A 24,638-nucleotide genomic window follows, 5' to 3' on the forward strand; every position below is an offset into this window, starting at 1 on the left:
TCAACAGGTTTGTCGCAGGTGGCGCAAAGTGAAATAAGCAAATAAACGTTCAAACCCTGAAGGCATGATATACATAGCATGGCACTGAAATTGAGCAACCTATATAAAGTTCGTCCAAGCAATATCTTCTAACAGTTCACCTGCAGTCATCTTCTATTAACAACGTATTGTTACCCAATACTAAAGTGACACGCAATGAAGGTAAATAGCAACTTCGATTTTTCTAAAACATTTTATTCGCAGTCATTACCTGAAACAATAATTTCTACTCGCACAGCTCTTCGCGATTATTCTACTCACGCTGGCGCTGTTGAGCATGGCCGCCGGTGCTCCCTTCCTAATCACGCTGAAACTTAAGAAAGTGGTCCGACCCCTACTAATCAAAGCTTGGAATGCTCACGTCGTCCCTACGGTGGAGAGCTTTGCGAATCAAGTTGTTGTCGGGCCGCCACCAGTTTTTCCAGTTCCAGTTCCAGCTCCTGTCTTTTAAATTGTGGTTGCTTTTGTTTGTTCGATTTTATAGCGTACATTAAAAAGACGAATTGTGAAAATAATAATACCTGAATTGTAATTACTGTTGGATTGACCTCAGCCGGACCCTACTAACGCCACCGTTGAAGTTAGACGCGAGAGCCTTAGCCAGCAGCAATAAACTGAGCTTTGGATCATATCCAGAGTAGGTACCAAGTCAGCAGCAGCATTATAATAGAGGGTATAACTATACACTGCTCTGCTGACTGTGTTAAATTTACGACTAATTTGATTTACAAGTTTGACACGGACATGCGTGAAACAACCCCGACCCGTCCGCGTCTGTCTTCCGCCCGCTTAGTCTTTAGCGACTTCCCGGTTTAAGTTGTTCGCGTCATTTCGACTTGAACCATTTGGAAGCGGAGCCAGGTCTACTATGGCAGCCAGGTTTGATGACTGTAAATGATGACGAGATTCGATGGTGATGTTGTGGTCTTTTCCACACTCTCGCGCATACTCATACACACACACACGCGCGCGTCCGCCGTCGCAGTGCTGTCTTTAAGTTTTGTATTATTTGATTTATCTTTCCGTTGCATAGCCTAATTAGGACCGACTGATGGAAATGAACCAGGGTTCAAAGTGTCCGCGGTACCTACACGGTCGGCCGTAGATCGTTAGGAAACGGTCGAATGGCTTTTCGACGCGCAAGCAACAGGTAGGTACCGGAGCTGCAGTGTCGTCGCTCGAGCTTCCATACGCAAGTGCGACAGATCGCGAGCAAGTTACGAATGGAGTCCTACGAAAGATTGATGACACGTTTGCTCGCCATTTCCTGGGCCATTAGCTTCGGGTTTTTTAAAATGGGAATTCATGAATGAAAGTTAAGTGAAAATGGAGATAGATGGGATTTACAATGACACTTGCCAATGCGCCATTCCCAGACCAGGGTAATTTGTTTCTGGAATTTAACTGTGTTACGAATCAAGCGGAAAGTAGGCTTATGGAGAGAAAATTAAGCGACGAAATTACTTTGAGCAATGAGTTTGAGACTGAATACTTTCATAAGATCCATTTGTTGTACGCAATCCGCAACCACTGAATTGTATCCTTTTTATTTTCATACGTATCAACGTGCTTCAACTTCAGTCCATAACTGATATTTTGACTAAAAATAAATTTGTAAAAAAAGAACAGAAAATGGCATTTTTTCGTTAAAATATTAGCAATTTTATAAACCAATAAGACCAATTATATATTCGTCTAAGGAACTATTATCTGAGCGCCCCGTTGCCCAAGGTGAAGAAGTGAAATCAGTGACGAAAGCTCGGTTATTAAATGGATTTGTTTCAATAATTTTTTTTCAATTCAAATGAATAGGTGCAACTTCAAAATTTTAAATTTTACTTATTAGTGAGGAACAGATTAAAGGGCGCTTCTTCTAATCAGGCGAAGAAAACGGGCCTCAAATTCTAAAATTTTGGTCAATATCGTTAATTTCAAAAACGGAAACGAAAACGTTGATTAGAAAATTATCTAAATGACTCACGAATACATAAAATCCCACTAATCACAGAGAAATCTGTGAATAAATATCAATCGAAAAAGTTGAACCTAAATTGTCAACATTCAGGCGCAATTAAGATGCTGAAAAAAAATCTTCTGCAAAACAGATGAAAACTGTCCAACTAGGTTCAGGGTAATTGAAATAGTGTCCTTCGATTGAGAATTTCAATTGGTTATTATTAAAGTTTGCTTTATCAGTTTTGAAATCTGAAAACAAGTCCTGATTAAGCAAAAGATAGTGAACAAGTTGATATACCGTTTTGATTCAAACTTCAAACAGTCTCAAACTACGAACACTTCGGAATAAACATCGGATAATTATAGCTAGTGTAATAAAAAATATGATTAGGTATCATATACCATTTCGTTCCTTGGAATGTCCTTTACCCAATGAATAATAACTCTTTACTGTAGGCCCACTTCCAGGGAATCAGCAGGCGTTAAAAAAAGTGACAGTCAGTCTGCCTATCTATCTCTTGGCGATTACGTTCAAGTGTTCGGAATTTGAATCAAAGACGAATTTTGAATTCTCGGTGTTTTCATATACAAAACATGCAAAAAAATAGCACTTAATTGCAACAAAAATTAAGAAAATAAAACAACTATATGCTATACCATTAAGATCGACGAGAAAGTTCATTTTCCGTTGATTTTTTAGTGCAAGAAGTTACATCATAGTTGTTAAGTGCTCAAATTTGTTGCAGTTTGGTACATACGTCTCTAATTTCATTCTACACATTTCAACTCTTTCATCTCAATACACAGTAGGCTGCATTACTGCTTAAAATAGGTTCCCTGCTCTATATTTTTGCATTGCAATAGTAATTTTTTTAATGGAGACGCATGGTGGTTATAATGGACATTATAGATTGAAAGATTCTATCTTAAAAAATGCAAAAATACGACCCCCTCAATATTTCATATTTTATGCAAAATTTTTCTGAGGAATCCGAAAATAAAATATCATACGATAGAGTTTCAAATCTCTCAAAACGACAAAAAACGGTTTTAAGATTTGAAGTTTTTGAAAAAAAAAACCCGAACTTTTGGCAACCCTGTGACAATAAATATCACCTCAAAGGCCAAACAAAACAAACGGATTTTTCGATAATAAAACAGCTATAGCGATTCTGAGTATGATAGTAGTAAAAAAAGTGTTTTATGATTTTAATATTTCAGTAAGTTCACATTGTACTTGTAGTTGACAGTTCTGATAATAGATGAAAATTATCTCGCGCACATTCCAGAAAACCGATGCCATAGCCTTTCCAGTGAGTGAAACAATCTTTTTCTGAAGCAATTATCCCAGTTCAGTCCATTGTTTCGATTTTTCTTTCGTTTAGAGCGTAAAGTGGTGAACTAAATATTCGGCGATGGCCATGAATCTGTACGACAATTGGTCCAAAATTTGAATCAATATGCAATGCTGTCTCGACGATTATCCAAAGTTATTCTGTGGTTTTTCCTCAACATTTTTGATGTGATCACTTAACTTAAATTCCACTAGGTGACTGTCTTTACAACTCACACAGCTGCATTACCACCTATTAGTTTTTGGCTCCAAGTTCAGAACTGAACTGCCACAGAGTAGCACTGAGTTCAGTGAGATATTGGTTGGACTTTAACTCTCCGAATAGAAGAATTCAATTAAATAATGATGCATTTCAGATAGATGGTTAATAAAAATTGGAACAGGTTTATCAAGATTTCACACACATCAGGTAGTTCTAATGATTGTGAAATTTAATATTTTAAGGAAAAGGAAGCTTGTGAAACTCTAATAAACTTGTACACAGCGAAGAATTCTGAATTTTACATGTCACGTAAAATATTTTCTTATTCAAATTCTAGTTGCTTCTGACGTAAACCACGATTTTGTTTGAAAAATTCTGTGCAATATTATTTAAATTTTCGTGAAATATTATGGAATTTTCTATCATCAGCGATGGAGGCCATTCTTTTTTCAAAAATGACACTGATAAATATTTTTCTGAAGAAAAATATACTTAAAAATATATGTGAAAGTGCTTAAACAAAACAAATATAATATAAAAAATAGTATCCGAAATCAGATATTAAAAGCGAATATTCATTTTATTGTTGTCAAGGCAGGCAGTTTTTGCAAAATTTTAATTTTTTTCATTGGAGTTAAGTGGGGTAAAACGACCCTTAAAGAAAAAATGTCCGAAAACGTCCACATCACGAAAAGTACAATATCTCTTGCTAGACATGATGGGTTTTTCTAAAAAATTATATTATTATTCTACACTGATACAACTTCAAAACTCACGGTCGCTGTATATGACAAAGAGATAACATGAAGACAAAAACTCATTTTCATTTTAAAAATCGTCAATTTTCAGGTTCTTCCAACTCTTCTTAACATCGCTAGAAAAAAAATCTGAATAGCGCGTACTTTAGAGTAACGCAAGAGCCTCAATTTCGTGTGTATGCCAAATGCGCCGTTTTTTTTTCAGAAACCGTCAAAATCACTAAAACCACAATACTTCCGACTAGACTTAATGGATTTTGTTGAAAATTTTGATAATCACTCTATCTTACGATGACTGTCTGCCTTTTCAGGAGACACACAATTTGGAGTAAACATTTTTGGAAGAAATCACTAAACTGCATAAACTCAAGTTAGACTTGATAGATTTCTTGAAAAAATTTAGATCATTACTCTAGCTAGGCTTGGTATTCTCCTCAATATGCGACAAGAGCAGGGTGAATACTAATTCTTTACTTTTTGTCCAGCATGAGCGCTGCGTGTAGTAATTTTTTGCACTACACTTTCACTTTTGTGCTGTGTTTCTGTTGCTCACAGAAAAACTACACCACAGCTGAGTGAAACACACTCTAGTGTGAAAACACAGAAGTATGCGACGGTGTGCCCTGCTGAGATAAAATCGATTGCATTCGAATAGCAACCATGCGTGACGGGCGGCTTGATTTATTTATTTTAATTTCGAGATGCAAAGCAAACAACGCAATCTGCTTTCCTACCTAGTTGCTCCCCGCATTTTAAATATGCTTAAGAGATACACAGTAAAAGCACTTTAGTGAGCTCTGTTGTGTAGTTATTGAGCGTAACTTCTGTAAGAAAGCTCACACCAGTTTATTATCTCTCTATAGAAATATTTCAGACTTCACCGGGATGATTTTTTGCAAGATTTTCAGATACACGTGCATAGTGCGTAGCTTTTCTCACCAGTGTGTGATAGCAGTGGTTTCCGCAGTGAAAGATATTTTCCTACACTAGTGATTCTCTGAAAAGAAACGACAAACCTGGTTCTAACGAAACTAAAGCAGAGGAGTGAATCGTTCCTATGATAGGTGTAATATGGTGAAATATAATAATTTGTAATAATTTCTGTTAAATATTGAACACCCAATTTTGACCTTCCAGCTGGTCTCGATGCTGACCTCACAAGCCAGCATTCGTAGGTTCGAGTCTCGGCTAGGAAGAAACTGCTGGTGTCAGTAGGATTGTGGCGCTAGTCTCATAATTGTCTCGTACATTAAACAGTTGACCGCGAAGTTTGTGTATGAAACAGACAGTCGAGTTCCAATTCGGAATTTAGCACCAATACTTTGTTTTTTGATGATAAAATAAACAAGGAAAAATTAAAATCAATTTGTGGATATTGGTACCTCTAGCTTCTTCAGAGACTTGAATGAGTTTCGCCGTAAGCAAACGTAGAAGCGACGAATACTTTCGACGCACTTCTGCATATGCTGATTACACCAAAATTCACAGGAATGGTTGATTAACTATAATCCTTAATTTTTTCCAGTTTGAGTTTTACGGCAATTTTTTTAGCTTTTGTCGACCAGTGTAATTGCAAGGCCGGATATAACTTCAAAATTACTCACCCAATCACTTTGCTGTCAGAGAATAAATTGTGTTACAAAACTCATACATTTTAGTGAACCTATGATTTTTGCTGAAAAACCACGAATAACTAACGAAAAAGGCGTATTTTCATAAAAAGTTTAATTTCCAAACTTAATTTTGAAATATCTCAAAAACGGATGCATTTAGGAAGTTAGATGTAAATGCATCCATTTTTGAGATATAGCTCCATGTTTTGAAATTACTGTTAGAATAGTATTGCATAATTGGAATTTCATTTTTCTTCTACAATTTTAAATTGAAAAAAATCTTCAAACTTCTACTTACAGTTCTCCATCTTGAACTCTTTACCGAAAGTTCTAGACTGATACCAAGTTTCTACAAACAGTAAATTTCAAGGAAAAATTCAACTCTTTTTTTGTATTCATAACGAAGTGTTATTTTCTAACTCTTTAGACTTAAGTTCAAAATATCTTTCAAACAAATTCTGGGAGGTTAATAACACTGGTCGACAAAACCGAAAAAAGTGCTGCCCTGAAGCTCGAAATAGCTGCCCTAGAGATATTATAGCTTTTTAACCATTCCTATGAATTTTGATGCTCCTACCCATTACCAAAACGCGTCAACTTACGTGAGACTTCGCATAGTAATTGCTCGCCGGGTTCATTGCCGGGTCTCTGAAAAAAAAAATAGTAGCAGGGGGCACCAAATTTCACAGTAATTCCACGATTAAAATTCTAGCCTCTTCTTATTCTGGAAATACCCATATTAGGTGATATTAGGTAATGTTACCGGAAGAAACCGCCATCATAGAAACCAAAATTGTTTCCGGAGTCCATTTTAGGCTTCTGTGCATCGTATTCGGTCGTTTTGTACTATTTCCAGAGAGATGTTGGACGTTACCATTTTAGAATTCAAAATGGAATGAAGAATTTCTGACTCATTATTATGGTTCATCATTATGGTTCCGAAAATATCGATACTGGGTGGTATTAGGCCATTTTCGGCTGTTCTCCGGGAAAGTTGGTTGAAATATCTGTTTCAGTTGTGTGGGACCACCTCCGCCTTTCTCCTAAGTCGAGAGGCGTGGCAAACCATCGGAGAAACGTTTCTTGTAGTCTATAATACTCACTTTCCAAATTTGATTCCACTTGCTTGATCAATTATCGAGTTATTCAAAAAAAATTATGGACCCCCTCCCTTCCATAATGTCATATCATCGTAGAAACATTCATTGCTCCCAAAAACCGCCACATGCCAAAATTGGTTCCAATTACTTGATTAGTTCCCGACTTATGCAGAAATTTGTGTTTCATTTTGTAGGAGCCCTCCCTTTCTCAGAAAAACTATTACGTAACTTCAGTGCGTCTTGAACTGTCCTACAGATCAGACGTTTTTTCGGTTGCTTGTGGACTGGTCTTTGACTGCCTATAGCTTCAAAGTTTGTGTTTTGTCAGTGTGTCTTTTAAAGATTACCTGAAAGTTATTTCCCATCAGTCTTTCTCAAGACTACCTACTTTTGAATTTAACATTTGTTTTAACTTTTTTCGTATCACCTGAAATGGCTGGACGGAAAAAGAAACCTCGCATCGCTGCGGGGAGGAAAAGAGAGGCATCTCTTTCTGACACATCGAGTGTCTGTAGTGACAATCCTTTTGATATTTTGCCTGAGCAAGAAGCTGGTGAAATGGAAGTTATTAATAATGAAACTATACAAAATATAAATTTTTTAAAAAAGGAGAAAGTTCCACCTATTGTGGTAACTATTTCTTCTGAATTTAATATATTCAAAAAGGAACTTTCAACGTTTGTTTCTGACGTTAAAGTTACCTATCAAATTGGCCGTAGAGGTGAATGCCGCTTATTAGCCGACTCAGTAAAGGGTCGTGATCGTCTTGTTCAGTATTTAACTGACAAGATGTACAAATTTTTTACATATGACACCAAGAACACCAAGCCGTTCAAGGTTGTCTTGAAAGGTCTCACCAACGATCAAACCGTTGATGAGATCAAACTTACTTTAACAGAATTGCTTGGCATAGCCCCTACCCAAGTAATTCTAATGAAACAAAAATCACGAGGCGAAAACAGTCAAAGAACTGGAATTTCCCTTGTTAATTATTTAATTCATTTTAACCGCAATGAGGTTAACAACTTAAAATTTTTTTGAAAAAGCACATGCTCTGTATAATGTGCGTGTAAAGTGGGAAATTTATAGGAAGTATGGCGGAGGTGAAAAGCATATCACCCAATGCCGTACTTGCCAACGTTATGGCCATGGTTCCAAATTCTGTAACATGGACCAAAAATGTCTTAATTGTGGAGACTCTTCTCACAAAAAGGACACATGTCCTGTGAAAGAGAGTAAAAATTTTCGCTGTGCGAATTGTAACGGCAACCATATGTCAAATTTTTATCAATGCCCAGTCCGTTTAGCAATTGTTAAGGCAAGGCAAGGTAAACAAAATTCAATTTCTCAATTAAAACCAACTTCAAAACAAAATTCTCCAAGCGTACCAGTGACGCATAGTTTACCTACTCCTTTGCATACCCGTTTAACTTATGCACAGGTTACAGGTAGTTCGAACATTATACCGCCTAGTGTTGGTAGTTCGAAAATGACCATTAATATGGGTAAGCAAAACACGCTAGAAAATAATTGTACACCTATTACTCCAGCTAATTTTGCTGCCGAAAATATTTTTTCTAATGTCGACTGCCTGGGGCCTATTACGGCAGGTAAACTTTCTTTTTTGCAACAGGCAATGTTCGATCTTATGAACGCCATGTTGCAGGCAAAATCAATGTTTGAAGCCATTCAAATAAGCACAAATTTTACAATTAAAATTGTTTCTAATTTAAAATTTAGCAATGATTTCAAATAAAGCAATTAAAATATTAAATTGGAATGCTCGCTCATTGAAGGCCAATGAGAATGAGCTTTTTAATTTTTTAACAGTAAATAATGTGCATATTGCAATTATTACTGAAACATTTTTGAAACCTAACATAAAGTTAAAATATGATCCCAATTACGTGGTTCATAGATATGATAGGATTCAGGGTTCCGGCGGTGGAGTTGCAATTGTTATTCATCGCCGAATCAAACATCGTGCTCTTCCCCATCTTGAGACGAAAGTTATTGAAACTTTGGGAATTGAAGTTCAAACTGAACTTGGTATTTTTTTTATTGCCGCAGCATATTTACCATTTCAATGCACACGCGAGCTCAAAAATTATTTTAAAGGTGATTTACAAAAACTCACCAGAAATCGTTCGAAATTTTTCATAATCGGCGATTTTAACGCTAAACATCGTTCATGGAATAATTCTCAAAGTAATTCCAATGGCAAAATTTTATTCAACGATTGTTCTTCAGGATACTATTCTATTTTGTCTCCGAATAGTCCTACATGCTTTTCTTCTGTAAGAAACCCTTCAACAATTGATTTGGTGCTGACAGATCAAAGTCATGTATGTAGTGATTTGATCACACATGCTGACTTTGATTCTGACCATCTTCCAATAACTTTTTCTTTATCACATGAAGCAGTTTTCAACCCTATGAGCTCTGTTTTTAATTATAACAAGGCTAATTGGGAAAGATACAAAACTCATATTGAGAGAAATTTCAATAATGAGCTTGATTTGCAAAACGAAGTGAATATTGATTCCGCTTTGGACGCATTAAAATGTGCAATTGTTGATGCCAGGAATTATTCTGTTCCAAAGGCTCAAGTGAAATTTGATTCACCAATAATTGACGAAAATCTTCAACTTCTAATTCGTTTGAAAAATGTCCGCAGACGTCAATATCAACGTTCTCGTGACCCTGTTTTTAAAACTATTTATAAAGATTTACAGAAAGAGATTAAACATAGATTTACTCTTCTGAGAAATCAAAATTTTGAGACTAAAGTTGAAAATTGAAACCATATTCAAAACCATTTTGGAAGCTGTCGAAGATTCTTAAGAAACCTTCAAAGCCTATTCCAGTTTTAAAAGATGGTGAACATTTTCTTGTATCCAATGAACAAAAGGCTCAAAGACTTGCTCAGCAGTTTGAGAGTGTTCATAACTCAAATTCGAATTTTGTGAGTCCAATTGAAAATGAAGTCACACGTCAATTTGATTTAATTTCTTCCCAGAATTTTTTACCTGCAGAAATAATTGAAACTAACTTGAATGAGATTAAATCAATTATTAAAAATTTCAAAAATATGAAAGCACCTGGTGACGATGGAATCTTTAATATACTAATCAAACATCTCCCTGAGAGCACAATGGAATTTTTAGTGAAAATTTTCAATTGCTGCTTCAAAATTGCATATTTTCCCAAATTATGGAAAAATGCAAAAATTACTCCAATTTTAAAACCGGATAAGAACCCAGCTGAAGTTTCCAGTTATCGACCAATCAGTTTGCTTTCTTCAATAAGTAAACTGTTTGAGAGAATTATTCTTAACAGAATGATGTCACACATCAACGAAAATTCAATTTTTGCAAATGAACAGTTTGGATTTCGCCATGGGCATTCCACAACTCATCAATTGCTCAGAGTTACTAATATGATACGAGCTAACAAATCTGAAGGTTATTCCACTGGAGCTGCTCTTTTAGACATAGAAAAAGCATTCGACAGTGTTTGGCATAAAGGTTTGATTGCGAAATTGCAAACTTTTAATTTTCCAATTTTCCTAATCAAAATTTTAAAAAATTATCTTACTGATCGAACTCTGCAGGTTGTCTATCAGAATTCAAAATCTGATAGATTTCCTGTCAGAGCAGGTGTACCTCAAGGTTCAGTCTTGGGTCCAGTCCTGTACAACATATTCACTTCAGATCTTCCTGATTTGCCTCCAGGATGCACAAAGTCATTGTTCTGCGATGACACAAGCATTTCCGTAAAAGGAAAAAGTCTTCGTGTCATATGCAGTCGATTGCAGAAAAGTTTAGATATTTTTTCTTCCTACTTGCAAAAGTGGAAAATCTCTCCCAATGCTTCTAAAACTCAAATGATAATTTTTCCGCATAAGCCTAGGGCTTCTTTCCTCAAGCCAAACAATAATCACGTTGTCAAGATGAATGGGGTTATTTTAAGTTGGTCCGACAAGGTTAAGTACTTGGGACTAATTTATGATAAAAAACTTATTTTCAAAGAGCACATTGAGAGTATACAAGCCAAGTGCATCAAATATACGAGATGTTTATATCCTCTCATTAACAGGAATTCTAAACTTTGTTTAAAGAACAAACTTTTGATTTACAAACAAATTTTTAGACCAGCAATGCTTTATGCTGTACCGATCTGGTCAAGTTGCTGTTCAACAAGGAAGAAAACGCTCCAAAGGATTCAGAATAAAATTCTGAAAATGATTTTGAAGCGTCCTCCTTGGTTTGGTACACTCGAATTACATAGACTTACTGGTGTTGAACCATTAGAAGCTATGTCAAATAAAATTATTAACAATTTTCGACAAAAATCGTTGCAATCCTCAATTGCTACGATAAGCTCTCTTTATAGCCAATAAGTTAGCAATTAAGTTAGTTGTAAGTTTACTTCCCCTTTTCTGACAAGTAGGTTTAAATCCCTACGAATGATAAGTCCTAATTGCGAAAGCAAACAAATCCTAACAATTAAAATTACAAATTTCTAACAGTGTTGAGAAGTCACCATTTGTGATTGGACACACATACTCATTATTTACTAATATTTATCATAAATACTTAAGCTACTAACAAATCCCCCCTTAAAAAAAAAAAAAAAACTATTACGTAACTTTTTCCCTTCCGCCCTTAAAACCCCTACATACAAATTTTCACATCGATCGGTTCAATCATTTCCAGGTCTATATGGATTAGGCAGAAGAAATATGGATTAGGCAGAAAAAAACTCCATTTTTCCCGGTGTTTATTTTTTTAAGTATTGGTTCCTCACAATTCATTTTTAGATTATTTTTTTTGTACAATCATAGACATATTGCTATTGTACAATCATAGACAACCCTAGGCCAAAGTCCTTAAGCCATTCTAGAAAAATACTCTTGAGTTTGAAAAATTTGTCCACCCGTGGGAAGTACTAAATTTGCAAATTCATGCTATTCAAATAAAAAAAAATCAATGTTCTACAATAGGTCATTTAGCATGCAAACCCTCAACACAATTTTTACATAAAACTTTTTCAAAAATTAGTCATAATTCAAAAAAAAATAATAGCACAAAATCATACCTTTAGCCCATAGAAACATCTGTCGACTATTATTGAAACTTTGCACAGATGTTCTAATGGGCAAGATTGCATACTCAATTTTAGGGTGCTTTTTCACCGCGTGCCGGTAGCTCGCTCCACCAGTGCAATTTAGAGAAACGATGTATGACAAACTTGTAGTCTCTAAGTAGTACCTACTATAACTTTGTCGAACAGTGCAATGCTCTAATTCTTATGGCGAAAGCGTGAGATCCCATATTATAATATTCACCGCGAAAATTGGCTGAATATCCCACTGCATATGGGCACTCACACTTCAGGCCTAAGAGTTAGAGCATTGCTTTCTTCAACAAACTTGGGGGATCACTTAAGGACTGCAAGTTTATCGTACAGCATGTTACAAAACTGTACTTGTGGAGCGAGCTATCGGCACGCGGCCAAATGAATTGAAATGCCACCCCAAACTTGATATGCAACTTTCCTTTGGGGTTAAAGATGCCATTTTGTGCTATTAGTATTTTTTTTTTGAATCACTACTAATTTTTGAAAAAGGTTTACGTAAAAATAGTGTTGAGCGTTTCCACGCTAAAGAACCTATTGTCGAATATTGAATTTTTTTTCCTATTATTATTATAGGACAAAATGACATTTTAGCCCATAGTAACATTTGTGCAAAGTTTCAGCTCGGGATATTTTTATGAAATTGCTCTTTCTTGGAAAAAATTCCGAAATTCCTTAATAATTTTGTTAACAATTGCAACATTGGTGAAATGTGGTTAACACTATATTTACACAATTCTTAGAAAAAGCTTTATGTATTTCCAAGGTGAAATGAGATATAGTAAATTTTTTTAACTCCAAAGTAGTTTTTTCGCCCAATAAGAAAATATTATTCATAACAAGAAATTCGGTATCCGGTCAAAACTCAATGGAGTTTCTGATTGCTCATTTTATTTCAATCTCGCATGAAAAAGTTACGTCATATACTTGTGATATCGGTTCAATTAGTATTATCACACAACTGGTTTAGTGCGTAAATAGAAATGTTTTTTTTTGTGCAACTTATTTCACAACACTAAATGCTCAGCTGTCAACGCAGCGGTAAACATTCTCACCTGGAAGCTGTCGATTGCACGTCGTTGTTGTTCGGGCTGAACCGCTCGCTCTTAATACTATTGTTATTGCTATTGTTGGTGCTGCCGGTGCTGCTGCTACTGCTCGTGTTGATGATGCTACTGTTATTATGATTATTATTATTTATATTACTATTACTGATTTGGTTGGTACTATTACTCAAACTATTGCCACTGCCATCGAGCACAGAGCCCCCCACACTACCGCCGATTTCGCCATTGGCGGCCACTAACCCACTACCGTTAGTACTGCCACTGATTGCACTAAGATCACTGGCGGCCAGCGGCGATTGGCCGTTCTTGATTAGGTTTAATTGCACCTCACCGGCAGAGGCGGCCACTGCAGCAGCCGCTCCGTTTCGGAACTTTTCGTAGAATGAACTTGCAGCCGCTGCTGCTGCTGCTGCCGCCGCCGCAGCACTCCCCGTCGGAGAGTTGAGATACTTTTTTCGATCGTAGATTCGCTCGCTCAACATTTTGTCAAACGATTGCAAAGCCGCCACTTGGCTGTTGAAGTTACTACTACTGCTGTTATTATTATTATTGTTGTTGTTGTTGTTATTTAGCGCCGAATAATGACCATCATCGCCATGGAGGGAAGCGTGATGCGACGGCGAACTTCGGCAGCCGTTTCCGTTTTCCGGCAGAGCCAGCTGCAGGGATCCACCGGTGGGAGGAGTGGATCTTCTTGGCGAGGCTTGAAAAGCCGCCGCCGCGGCTGCTGCCGCTGCCGTCGCCAGCGCTGCCACTGAACTTGCACCCAATGCGGCCGTCAGAGCTGATTGCGATGGCGACGACGACGGTGTCCCGGCAGAGGTTGAAGTGATTGATTTTCTTTTGCCACGATTTGCAGAGAGCAGCGTCTTACCAGCAGCACCTTGGGTCGAATGTGCTGACGATGGCGACGAGGACGCCGATGATGACTGTGATTGATTTGATGACGATTGCTGCTGGAGTTGAAACCGTTGCTGCTGTTGTTGCTGCTGCTGCTGCTGCTGCTGCTGTTGAGGTAAAGCCAATGAAGGCGATCGTGCTGCCACGGAGGTTGCTTGTGGTAAATCTTCATTAACCGTTTCTCCTGCGAGAAAGAGAAAAGAAAAATTCCAAATTAGATCGATTTATGTTTTTATGTGTCTTTCTAAAGTGGTTATTGTGGAACAGATAAACGAATGTGTGGAAAAAGTGACACACCACGGCGAGAGTGCCGGGGGACACTGACTTTTCTGGTGGTTGCAAAGTGAAGTCAGCGGAAAAATACCTCTAGTGGAAATGGGATTTCCCTCATCAATCGATCAAGGTGGGGAGTGGGCCACGCTGTAAGTTGTGGCTAACTTCGTGTGGGTTGACTTGACTTATGATAGTACTGGTGTCTGGTTTCCGACTTTGAGTTTGTCACGTCGGGAATTTTAGTTGTCTTATATTATAACAAAAAATTCGAAGTTAAAAATATACGAGTTAAAAGCAATGTGAGGATTAAATGAATTTTTGGAGCAGAACCTGTGTTCCTACGCAAGCCACCGAGAGAGTTGAATATTCACTAATCGCGTTTGCGAAGAACAAGGTCGATGTTGTGACTTCTACTATTTTCAGCCGCGCGACTTTAAAAATCAATGATTTTTCTTTGCGGTTTCGGCAGTTTAAGTAATTTTCGCCACGACCGCTAATTCGCACCTCGACGATTTCGACTAGCAGAAATTTTTGACAGAAAAAAATGGGACTAGTTTCAAAGATGCTCTGATCAGCTTAATACATAATGAACGCATAACTAATTTAATTTATGCACCAATATATTGACCGCTTCTCGAGTTTGGGGGTCACGATTTGTCTCTATTCCCGTTGTGCGGGTAGCCCGAAGCTTCAAACTTTTTCGCTGTAAAAAATAGATTATAATATTATGCCACTCTAATCTTGAGACACTTATTTTTTGCAGCTCCTTCGTAATGAAACTGGTTCGAAACCAGTTGGTGCGGAAAGTTCAACCAAGTGTCAGGATCCAGTTTGTGATGGGATCATTAAATTCCGTTTTTTTTTCGATGTTATGAAAATGATTGAATTAGAATAAATAAAACGAGTAAATTGTTAGTAGGCACAAAAAGTATTTACGATTCGTCCGTCTCTCGGATGTGTATCCCCGATCATTTGTCATACAGATGTTATCAAAAACAATGTCGATTTGGATGTATTTTTCGCGCGGTTTACTGCAGTTTATGTTAACACCTGGATCCAATGATTCGAGAAAGTTAGAAATATATTAATTTTTTTTTTGGGCTTATAACTTCTATATTATCTGAAAAATTAAACTAACATCAAAGTAGTATCAATTAGCATATTAATTAGATGTTTCATTTCGAAACTTGAAACTTTAATGGTTCGACCTAAAATATAAAACTCTAAAACCTGAAGGCCCAAAACCCAAAAACGATCCAAAACTTCTATCCATAAAACTAGAAATACTATAATCTGAAGTTCTAACAATTTTAAACACCTGAAACCCATAATTTACTCCAAATTTAAAGTTAAAATAATTATCTATTTTTTGTAAATATTCGATGCAAAAATCAATGAAATTATAATCGAGGGAATACAGCTTACTTCTAATATAATTTGAACCAATGCAATCCGCGGTTACACAATACAGCAGCAGCAGCGGCACGAAAGAAAAGAATCGGGCGACTGGAATTAGCATTATCGTGAAATTTAATCTCGACTAAGAGCTGACAGTGTACATTGGTGCATCGTTAGTGGCGGGTTTTGGCCTTTCTAACCTTCTGTATTTTATTCCACCACGCTAGATTCCACCATCTCATCCATATGTATGCAAAATAGAACCGCAAAATGGCTCGGCAACGCATCCCGCTCGCGTGTGGATTAAGGCAGTGTCGTATTGAGTTGTAGTTGCTGCAATCTGTATGTAAATTGCAGCAGACTGAGCGCACGTGCATTGGAATAGAGCTGTAAATTTGTGCTGCACCGTAATCGCGCACCGTGTATGTTTTTATTTGGTTATGCTATCTTTGATGTTTGATTGCTCTAATGATTGCCCCGCGACCAGGAGAAAGCAGCAGCACATGGTCACACGCTTTCCGGTTCGACTTTGCTGGCAATGACCGGATCAAGTCGCGACATTTTCGCACCGATCTTGACCGCAACATGGCCGGTCTAGAAATGGAACAGAACGGAATTATCTCTCGTTTCCAATGACGGGAAGAGGTCCACCGTCCAGCGACGATACAAGAATCTTGTCCTCACCATCTTATGTGTCTGTATAAATATATATAATAAAGCAGAAACCACAAAGCCCCAAATGAACCCAGAAATGCGCGTGGGAAACCGATTGGACGGAATCACCTAGGCATCGACGGGTAAAGGCGCAGAAACGAGATAGATAATATACGAAACTATGAACTGGAATAAAAAAGTCACTCTCAGAATAACTGGAAGAATTGAAGTAGAAATAAAAGTCGGCGGACAACCAGATAGAGCTCCTCAAACTTGACCCCTGGGACCCCTGCGAGAGACCGTTGGGATCCGCCGGGTGATACAGAAAAGTCACTCTCTGTTAATGTGCTGTTTATTATGTTAGCTTCGTTCATTGGGATCGCGTCGCATCTGCTCTTTTCCTGTCCACTTAGCAGGTTGGTGGACCAAAACAGCATCAACTAGTGGAACGGGTCGTGCTCCGGTCACAGTTCTTCACTTTCACCACGGGTGTGCTCAGGTTTTATTAACCGATGTTGGTTAATACCGAAACGAGTAGAATGCAAAGCTAAACAAAAACTGCACAAATTTTTCCAGCTTCGCTCTAGTTTACTCGATTTCTTCTTTCTTGTTTATCCTAACCACAGCACTGCACAATTTCAAGCAGTCACTTAACCAACAACGGCGACAAACCGTATGTCCCCTCACATCCCCCTTCGTAAAGGTCTTTTTGTGCACAATCCTGCTCCACCACAGATAGCTTTACCAACCTGAACCCTTCATCGGAAAGGATGCCTCAGCCCTGCTCCGACGACCGCGAGTCTGCATTCCAAAAGGTCAAATAATATCATCAGATATCTAATAGTCTGTGTGCACACACAACATCATCGGATGATTCTATTTTGCGCGGTTATGTTTTTTGTTTCCGTCGAGCCTTTAGCGCGTACCGCAAGTCTGTCATTCTCACCTCGCTCGATGTCGGCTCGGTGGTGGTGCTTCGGCAGAGGGACCCGATAGCAGCAACAGCATGAGCGATCGCGCCGGTTTTCATCGGTAGCGACTTGGGTGCTCTTTCTCCCGCTCGCTCGTTACTCACCATACTCTTCTTCTCACCACAAAAGAAGCAACCTACCAGCAGTGTTTACATAGTAATAATCTTGGGGCTCTTCTAGGCTGCCCTCGCACTGGCAAGCCACGTCCGTCAGCGGCGGTGGCTGCCTGGCTCCGAGGAAAACAAACGTAGCCAATTTTGAATATGATATAAGGCGGCAACACGCGATGAACTTTTATTGAATTTGAAAATGTCAATCATAGCGTTTATTCGTTTGTTGATGGCTGGCAAGCCGGCGAAGAAGGAGTTTAACCACTTAATTGGCTTCTTTGGGGCGCTCTGATATGTAAACAGTTCGCACCGTGTGACTATTGTAAATAGGTTGCTAGGATTCGGTAATTAACCCTTAAATGCTCAATGTTGTTTTAAAACAACACTACTAAAACGTTTTAAAATATACGTATTTTAGTATTTTTTAGAACTATAATTCATTAGAACAGCTCTCTAGACTCGAACGAAGAAAACATAACAGCTGGAAGAACTGTATTTAAATTTTTTTTTTATTTTTGCTGTCAAAATCTCGGAAACGAAAAAAAAACATGGCGAGGTTCCTGACTGGTACTGACAGTCTTTGGAAATAAATTTTAAAATAAGGTAAGTGGTTAGTGAAAATGTCTGAATTATCAGTAATTATACTAACAAAAGGTCAATTTTAAAGTTACTGTTAACAAAAGTAATTGTTTAGACTTTATTCTGCGATAAAGTCACAGTGTTGTTTAAAAACAACATGGTAATATTTTCACATTAAAAAGTAAATCTTTCAATTTTTTTATGCATAATGGTTAGTTTTAGAGCAGTGAACCTGTTAAACAAAGATTTTATATTTTTAGAAGATGATTTTCTAACGTCGTGTGCCTTTAAGGGTTAAGAATGGGAGTAGATTTCGCGGTTTAGAGCATTTGCATTACACTAAACATGAAGTAATACTTTACACCAATTTAATTTTTGAAGTAAAGCCAACAGGAGAGGACACACATGAACAAAAGCTCAAGCAAATATGACTGTACATGATTCTTAACACAATATTTTAATTATCGATGAATCAGAAATGGGGGAATCTGTTAGGCGTGATCATGAGGATTTTTATTGTTTATTTGTTCCTCTCAAAAGATAATTGTGTTTTTTCTTATCTAACTTTGGGTTCTTTATTTACACAATACACGCTGCTTTATTTTAACTCTAATTTGATTAGGATCTACTCAGTTTGGTATTCTTATGCAAAATGTCAAAAAGTGAGTTATCGGGAACTGGATAATTGAGTAACATTTACCCAAATTTTCATAATTACCATGTTTACTCAGTTTTGAGTTATTATCCATGATGTTTACTCACCCCTGAGTATATGTATTTATTAAAAGTTTTAAAAGCGATATTATCTGTTTCCGAAGAACAATTGGTGTCGCTTTTTATTCGTTTGCTAGCAGTAAGTATTTGATCTTTCATCAAATCAATAATTTCCTAGTCAATTGCGTTACAAACAACATGTAACAATATTCCATAACAATTTCAGCCCAACATCATTATTGCAGAGGATTTGAAAACATAAAAAACATCTCTTCAAAATGATTAACCGCATGTTGTGTGTCCTGCGATGCCGTTTTAAGTCGGGCTTTTATTCGTGATAATGAACGGGAACATTTGTATCGATGTACAGTGCCCAATACATGCAATCGATACAATTTAAATCCTTCGCAGTGTTTGGTGACGGATGATGACGGATTTTCTGGTGTGCGTACTGTACAAAAACATGAGCCACAGTTCACGGGCAACTGTGAACCGGTTGGTTGCCGCATTATATAAAGACACGTGAATGATTTAAAACTTTTATAATGTTTCGATGAAAAATAAATCTATGATTTTGATTGTTCTGAATTTATTCTATTTATTGAGTAAGATTTACAAAAACCAGAAATCATCAAATTTCCAAATTTAGGCAAACTGGGTAACTTGTACTCATTTTCGTTAATTCCTGGTTTGCATAAACAGAGTAAATTCTAATCAGTTTTTGACGTATGACGCCCTTACTCAGAAGTGAGTAACAGTAAAAGTACTCAAATTAGGGTACCTCCACTTTTTTCAAAAATGGGTCATATCTAACTCACTTTAGAGTAACAAATAATGAGCGTGTAGATCATCTTACATCCATATTTTATGCATTTTCTAAGCACATTGATTCATAAACGTGGTGTGCGGTAGCATACCATAACCATACCATATTTGATCACACGAGTGTTTACCCGCGATTGCTCATAATAAGCTGAAATTGCACAAAGAACCTGGATGCAGTGAACCGCTCTTTTAAATGATCAATAACGTAGCTGGTCACGCCCAATTGAGAAGGAGATTCTAGGAATGCTAGTTTCATCCACAAGTATCGAAAGAAGGGGCTAGTGTCTGTAGAATGGTACTGATTTGGATCCAGCTACTTCGCGGTCTCTGGGTAACCAGCCACCGGGAGACATTAAATTTGAAAACGTGCCACAATCACATTACCGGTTTGCAAGGAAATCGAAATAGAGTCAGGTTTCTTTTAACGCGGGTTGCTTTCTGCAATAACTCCGTTTTTGAGTTATAGTACGAGATATTGACCTCATTCCAATCACGTTTTCCGTTTTAGGACAAAAGTTTTTTATATTGAACCAAAGTTCAAGCGTTTTAGGATAGTTTTCTACGTCATTTTTTCAACTCAATTTAGTCTTTTTCGCAATTTTATACAAAAAATAACAGGAGGGTTGTGTGCAAAGCCACAACCGCAAGGTTGAAGTAGAATACTTTTACAAGAAAGATAACCCGGCTGCTTGCGTGTCAGTCATTTTTTCTAATAAATAAACGTTGACTAATCAGATCAATCGTATTTCGCGCTTCAACAAGGATTGACCATTTTCAATAATATAGTAAGTTGCTTGTCATGGTTGGGGTTTGACAATTTTTAAATTTTGAGATGAAATTTTTTCGGATGTCGTGCTCATGGCTGAAGGAAAAGATAATTCAGTACGTTTTGAGACACGGAAATGAAGTAAATTTTATAACTAAGTTGTGGCCGCTATACGCTGCCATTGGTATCCACTGTCCCTGCTGGCCCAGCTGCTATCGTTGCTGGAATCCGCTGCAACTAGTGCGCTATCCATTGCTACGCCACAGCTGTGGCCGCTTTCCGCCATCGCTGGTATCCACTGCACTGCTAGTGCTGCTGCTAAGGGAGGACGACTGCTGTTGTAGCTGCCTAGAACTATTATGAGCGGCTTCGGCATAAACAGCAATCATATAACAACCAATCAGAGGTCGAATTTTTCGTTTTGACAAGGCTTGACTATTTTCAATAGTACAATAGTGTGAATAATAAAATTACAATTATCTTCTTTTTGGAAGAATCTTAGAAGATTTTCCAAACTATCTCTGCAAGAACGAAGGAAATCCATCGAATACAAACTGATTTATTAGCATTTGAAATTGGACATATCTCTCACTTTTTTCGGTTTTAGATTTTCATTTCACATCCCTATGTAGCCGAACTTCCTGAGAGAAGTATTCTACTTCAAAACCTAACTGTAAATAATTAATTCTGAACCTCTAACAATCGCTAATCAATCGTCTCATACAAAACCACGCGTTTTAATCTATCCGCATTTTATTAACCTCATCACGAATTGACTCAAAAAAGTTTTGCGTGGTGTAACAAAACCCAATTTACAATAAATTACAGCACACTACAGCCTAACAAATTTTAAGAGTGTCCAGTCGAGTCTCGATTTAATCCAAAACTTATTTATAAATAACACCGAGGAGAACTTTTTTCTGTGTTTGTACATACTTTGCATGCAAATGAATGCTGAAAAATAAAATTATTTTTATTACATCTTACCAGAAAACAAACAGTAAAGGAACAAAAAATTGGTCAACCACAAATGTGTGTAAATCGGCCATTTTTTATTCAAAAATCAAATCATGATTCATTGTCAAGTTCAATTAGTACAGAATAAAGGAAAATAAAGCCACAAGCTTTCTTCTTAGCAAATGCGAATTGCCGGATCTTTCTCTTGGCTCCTTCCATCAAGTTTTGATCAGCCTTCTTGGTCACTTTGCTGGCAGCAGAACTGTTAGCCTTGAGCTGCATCACGTTGACAACTGTCTTTTGTGTCTTCTTGAGGTTCCGCTTGACGATTGTAACCTGTGCGGTTGTAATTTTAGCATCGAGTAGAAATTTCCCTAATTTTGGGTACTTCTGCGAGAGAGTGTATATGTAAAAACTACCCGCATTTGGATAGTCCCGTAAGAGCGTGTACCCAACATGACAAGTCTCCCCACTTACGCTGAATATCGTTCACAAAAAATTGTTTATTTTCGTTCAATTTCGCCGGAATTATCCTCTAGCTGTGAAAAAGTGGTGCTGAACTCGGTCGCGGCGGTTTTATTTTGGTCGGCAGCGGAGGCAGCCATCGCGAGACTTTAGCCTCAACCTCGGTTGTGTCGTGTGAAAACGTAGTTTGTTCCGCTTTTTGTGTATGTCCAACGAAGGTTTCTCCCATGGATCGAGAGCTATCGTTTGTGTTCGCTCGCCGGATTGGGTTAGTAGAGCTAATGGCTGTCCCCGGCTAATTAACAAGGAGCAGCGGAACACAGCCCCCCCAAGGACCGTTGAAGCAGAAGTGGTTGGATACTGCCGCTGCCGTGACCTGCCGGAGTAGCTTGAACAACAACCACCCCAGGAGTGCTGTCACCACAACCCACAGCTGGAGGAAAACGAAATAAACGCGGATAAGTTTTGTTTATTTTGTTTGTTTTCCATTTATGTGTTCTAGTCAGTAGAGGTAGTTGGTCGCCCTCCGGGCAAATTTGAGTGTGTACAAGGTGCCCCCTGTTATACGATAACCCTTTATTTTTCTGTAGGGCTAAGCCTTGGTGTGTTGGGAGCGTTCATGTCCTTTGGCACCACTTGAACATTGTTCACGGCCTACCACTTTATGGCCCATTTTCCGTATTGCAAAATGCCAAATCCGGTCAAAACAGAACGGAACAACTGTGTTTCTTGAAGAAAAGCAACAGAAGTTTTTGCAGGCAATCCTGCACATAAATTTCTTGGTTGATGGAACCTTTCGCGATGAAAATATTGCTCTTCAAACCACAGGAACTGATGACCTGCCACACGAGAAATTTCTTTGCAAACTTCGACAGCATAATGTGTTTGAAAATCTCTGCCGACTTTCCTCTTCCAATTGCCGTTAAATATTCCTGTCCAGGAAGCTTTTTAAAGTCTGGCTTGATGTAAGTTTTCTGTTCATTTGTTTATAGCATCATCTGACAGTTGACTCAATGAATTGACAGTTAAAAAACTGTAGTATATCAATTTTCTGTTTAAAAATATGCGCAGATTCACCATAGTTGAAAAGGTGTTCAACATTTGCGAAAATTCTAATCATGTATGCTGCAGGCTCGTAGTAACCGGAGTTCTTGCAGTGGAATGTACTTTATAGCATCGAACAAGATCTCAACATGCGTTGTGATGTTTGAAAATTCATCGTGGATAATAATTTCGGTGAGTCTATTTCGCCATTTAATATCTTTGCAACGAATAATGCGTAATGTATCTTGCGGCGACACTCAAGCGTATCGAGCCCCCACAAACGACAGCGATCCGGATACGGTAAGAGATTGACTAGATCACGTCACGGTAAGTCCCTCACAGCCAAACGGGCAAATCTCTGCACACGTTCTAATCTCAAATTCCAGGACAGCTGATGCGGGGTCCAAACCACGCTTGCTTTTCCCAGTATGAGGTGCACCAAAGAGCAAAACAACGCTTCCAAGCAATGGAGATCCTTGAAAGCACGTCCAGTTTTTTTCGATGAAACCAAGCTGACTGTTGGCTTTAAATCCAGGATAATGCCAAGATCGTTTACGTGATCGACTCTGTTTAGCACCATTCCGCCAATGGCGTACATAAAAGTTTTCTGTGATTGAATCCGGTGAAATGTAATCACTCTGCATTTTGCTGTGTTCAGTGTCAAGACATTTAGTTTACACCACGTCAAAAAGCAGTTCAGAAGGGACTGTAAACGGTAACAATCTCCGATACAACTAATCGTCAAATAAATTTTCAAATCATCGGCATAAACAAGTCTTCAACCGATTCCTAGAGCACTAGCCGCCTCGTTGAAAAAGATTATGAAAAATAGTGGCCCAAGATTACTGCCTTGTGGTACACCAGATTTGTTCGTGAAGGAAGTAGAGACAGTACAGTCGACCTTAACCAGCATCGTTCATTCACACAGGAATGATTTCAACCATGTGACGAAACGTCACAAAGTTTCTAATCGCGATAATTTCTTGAGCATTACGATGGTCGATGCGATCAAAAGCTGCTATGGAACGGCTAGGTATAAATCCATGCTAACCGGAGTAAATGTAATTTTTCGTGCAGCTCGGGGTAACAGTGCCCACAATAATTTCGAACAACTGAGATACCGCACACAAATTAGCAATTCCACGGTAAATTTTTATATTTCGCCTATCACCATTCTTGAAGACTGGAAAGGGGCCATCCACATACCACGTGGACAGATTTTTAACGATTTCCAACCCCCCCCCTCCCCCCTCCGTGGACAAATGCCCATATAAATTCTTTTTTTTATGTTTTTATGTAAGGACCGTGGACATCACACAACCCCCCCCCCCCTTCCCCAAGTCGTCCACGTGATATGTGGATGGCCCCAAACATATAGGAGTGTTTCCAAATCTTAGAAAGTTTCCTTGCACCACGATTGATTGAATATGCAGCAAACTGGTGTAGCCAGAGTCTCTGCACAATGGCATTAAAGTACAGCCGAAATTCCATCGGGACCAGTGGAGAAAGAAGTTTTCAGTTTTCCTGCAGTCGACCAACGTTCTCCAAGCACTTTCATTACATTCGTGACAGTTGATTTGTCCACATTCAACAATTTTGCCAACTTAGCGTGCGAGTAGTTCGGATTTTCGCAATGCGCGAGCCATTTTCCCAACTGAAAAGCAAATGTCAAAATCACATCCATCTTTGAAATGAGAGGTGTTCATGTTTTTCCAATACACGATAAAAATAATACGACAAACAATTTTCGACCG

General features: G+C 38.1%; 1 protein-coding gene and 1 long non-coding RNA gene across 3 annotated transcripts in view; one reads left to right on the forward strand and one right to left on the reverse strand.

Moving 5' to 3' along the window:
• LOC129730962 (putative uncharacterized protein DDB_G0277255) overlaps window positions 1-24,638 on the reverse strand; it is a 219,120-nt gene that overhangs the window by 95,711 nt on the left and 98,771 nt on the right. For both annotated transcript variants that reach the window (XM_055690634.1, XM_055690635.1), the window contains exon 3: window positions 13,217-14,312. In XM_055690634.1, coding sequence (XP_055546609.1) covers window positions 13,217-14,312 — 1,096 coding nt within the window. The remainder of the gene's footprint in view (window positions 1-13,216; window positions 14,313-24,638) is intronic.
• On the forward strand, window positions 48-557 carry LOC129730963 (uncharacterized). Its single transcript, XR_008728943.1, has 2 exons — window positions 48-201; window positions 278-557. It is a non-coding gene; the product is annotated as an uncharacterized LOC129730963 (long non-coding RNA).

Source organism: Wyeomyia smithii, chromosome 3, assembly GCF_029784165.1.
Source record: "Wyeomyia smithii strain HCP4-BCI-WySm-NY-G18 chromosome 3, ASM2978416v1, whole genome shotgun sequence".
Lineage (NCBI taxonomy): Eukaryota > Metazoa > Arthropoda > Insecta > Diptera > Culicidae > Wyeomyia > Wyeomyia smithii.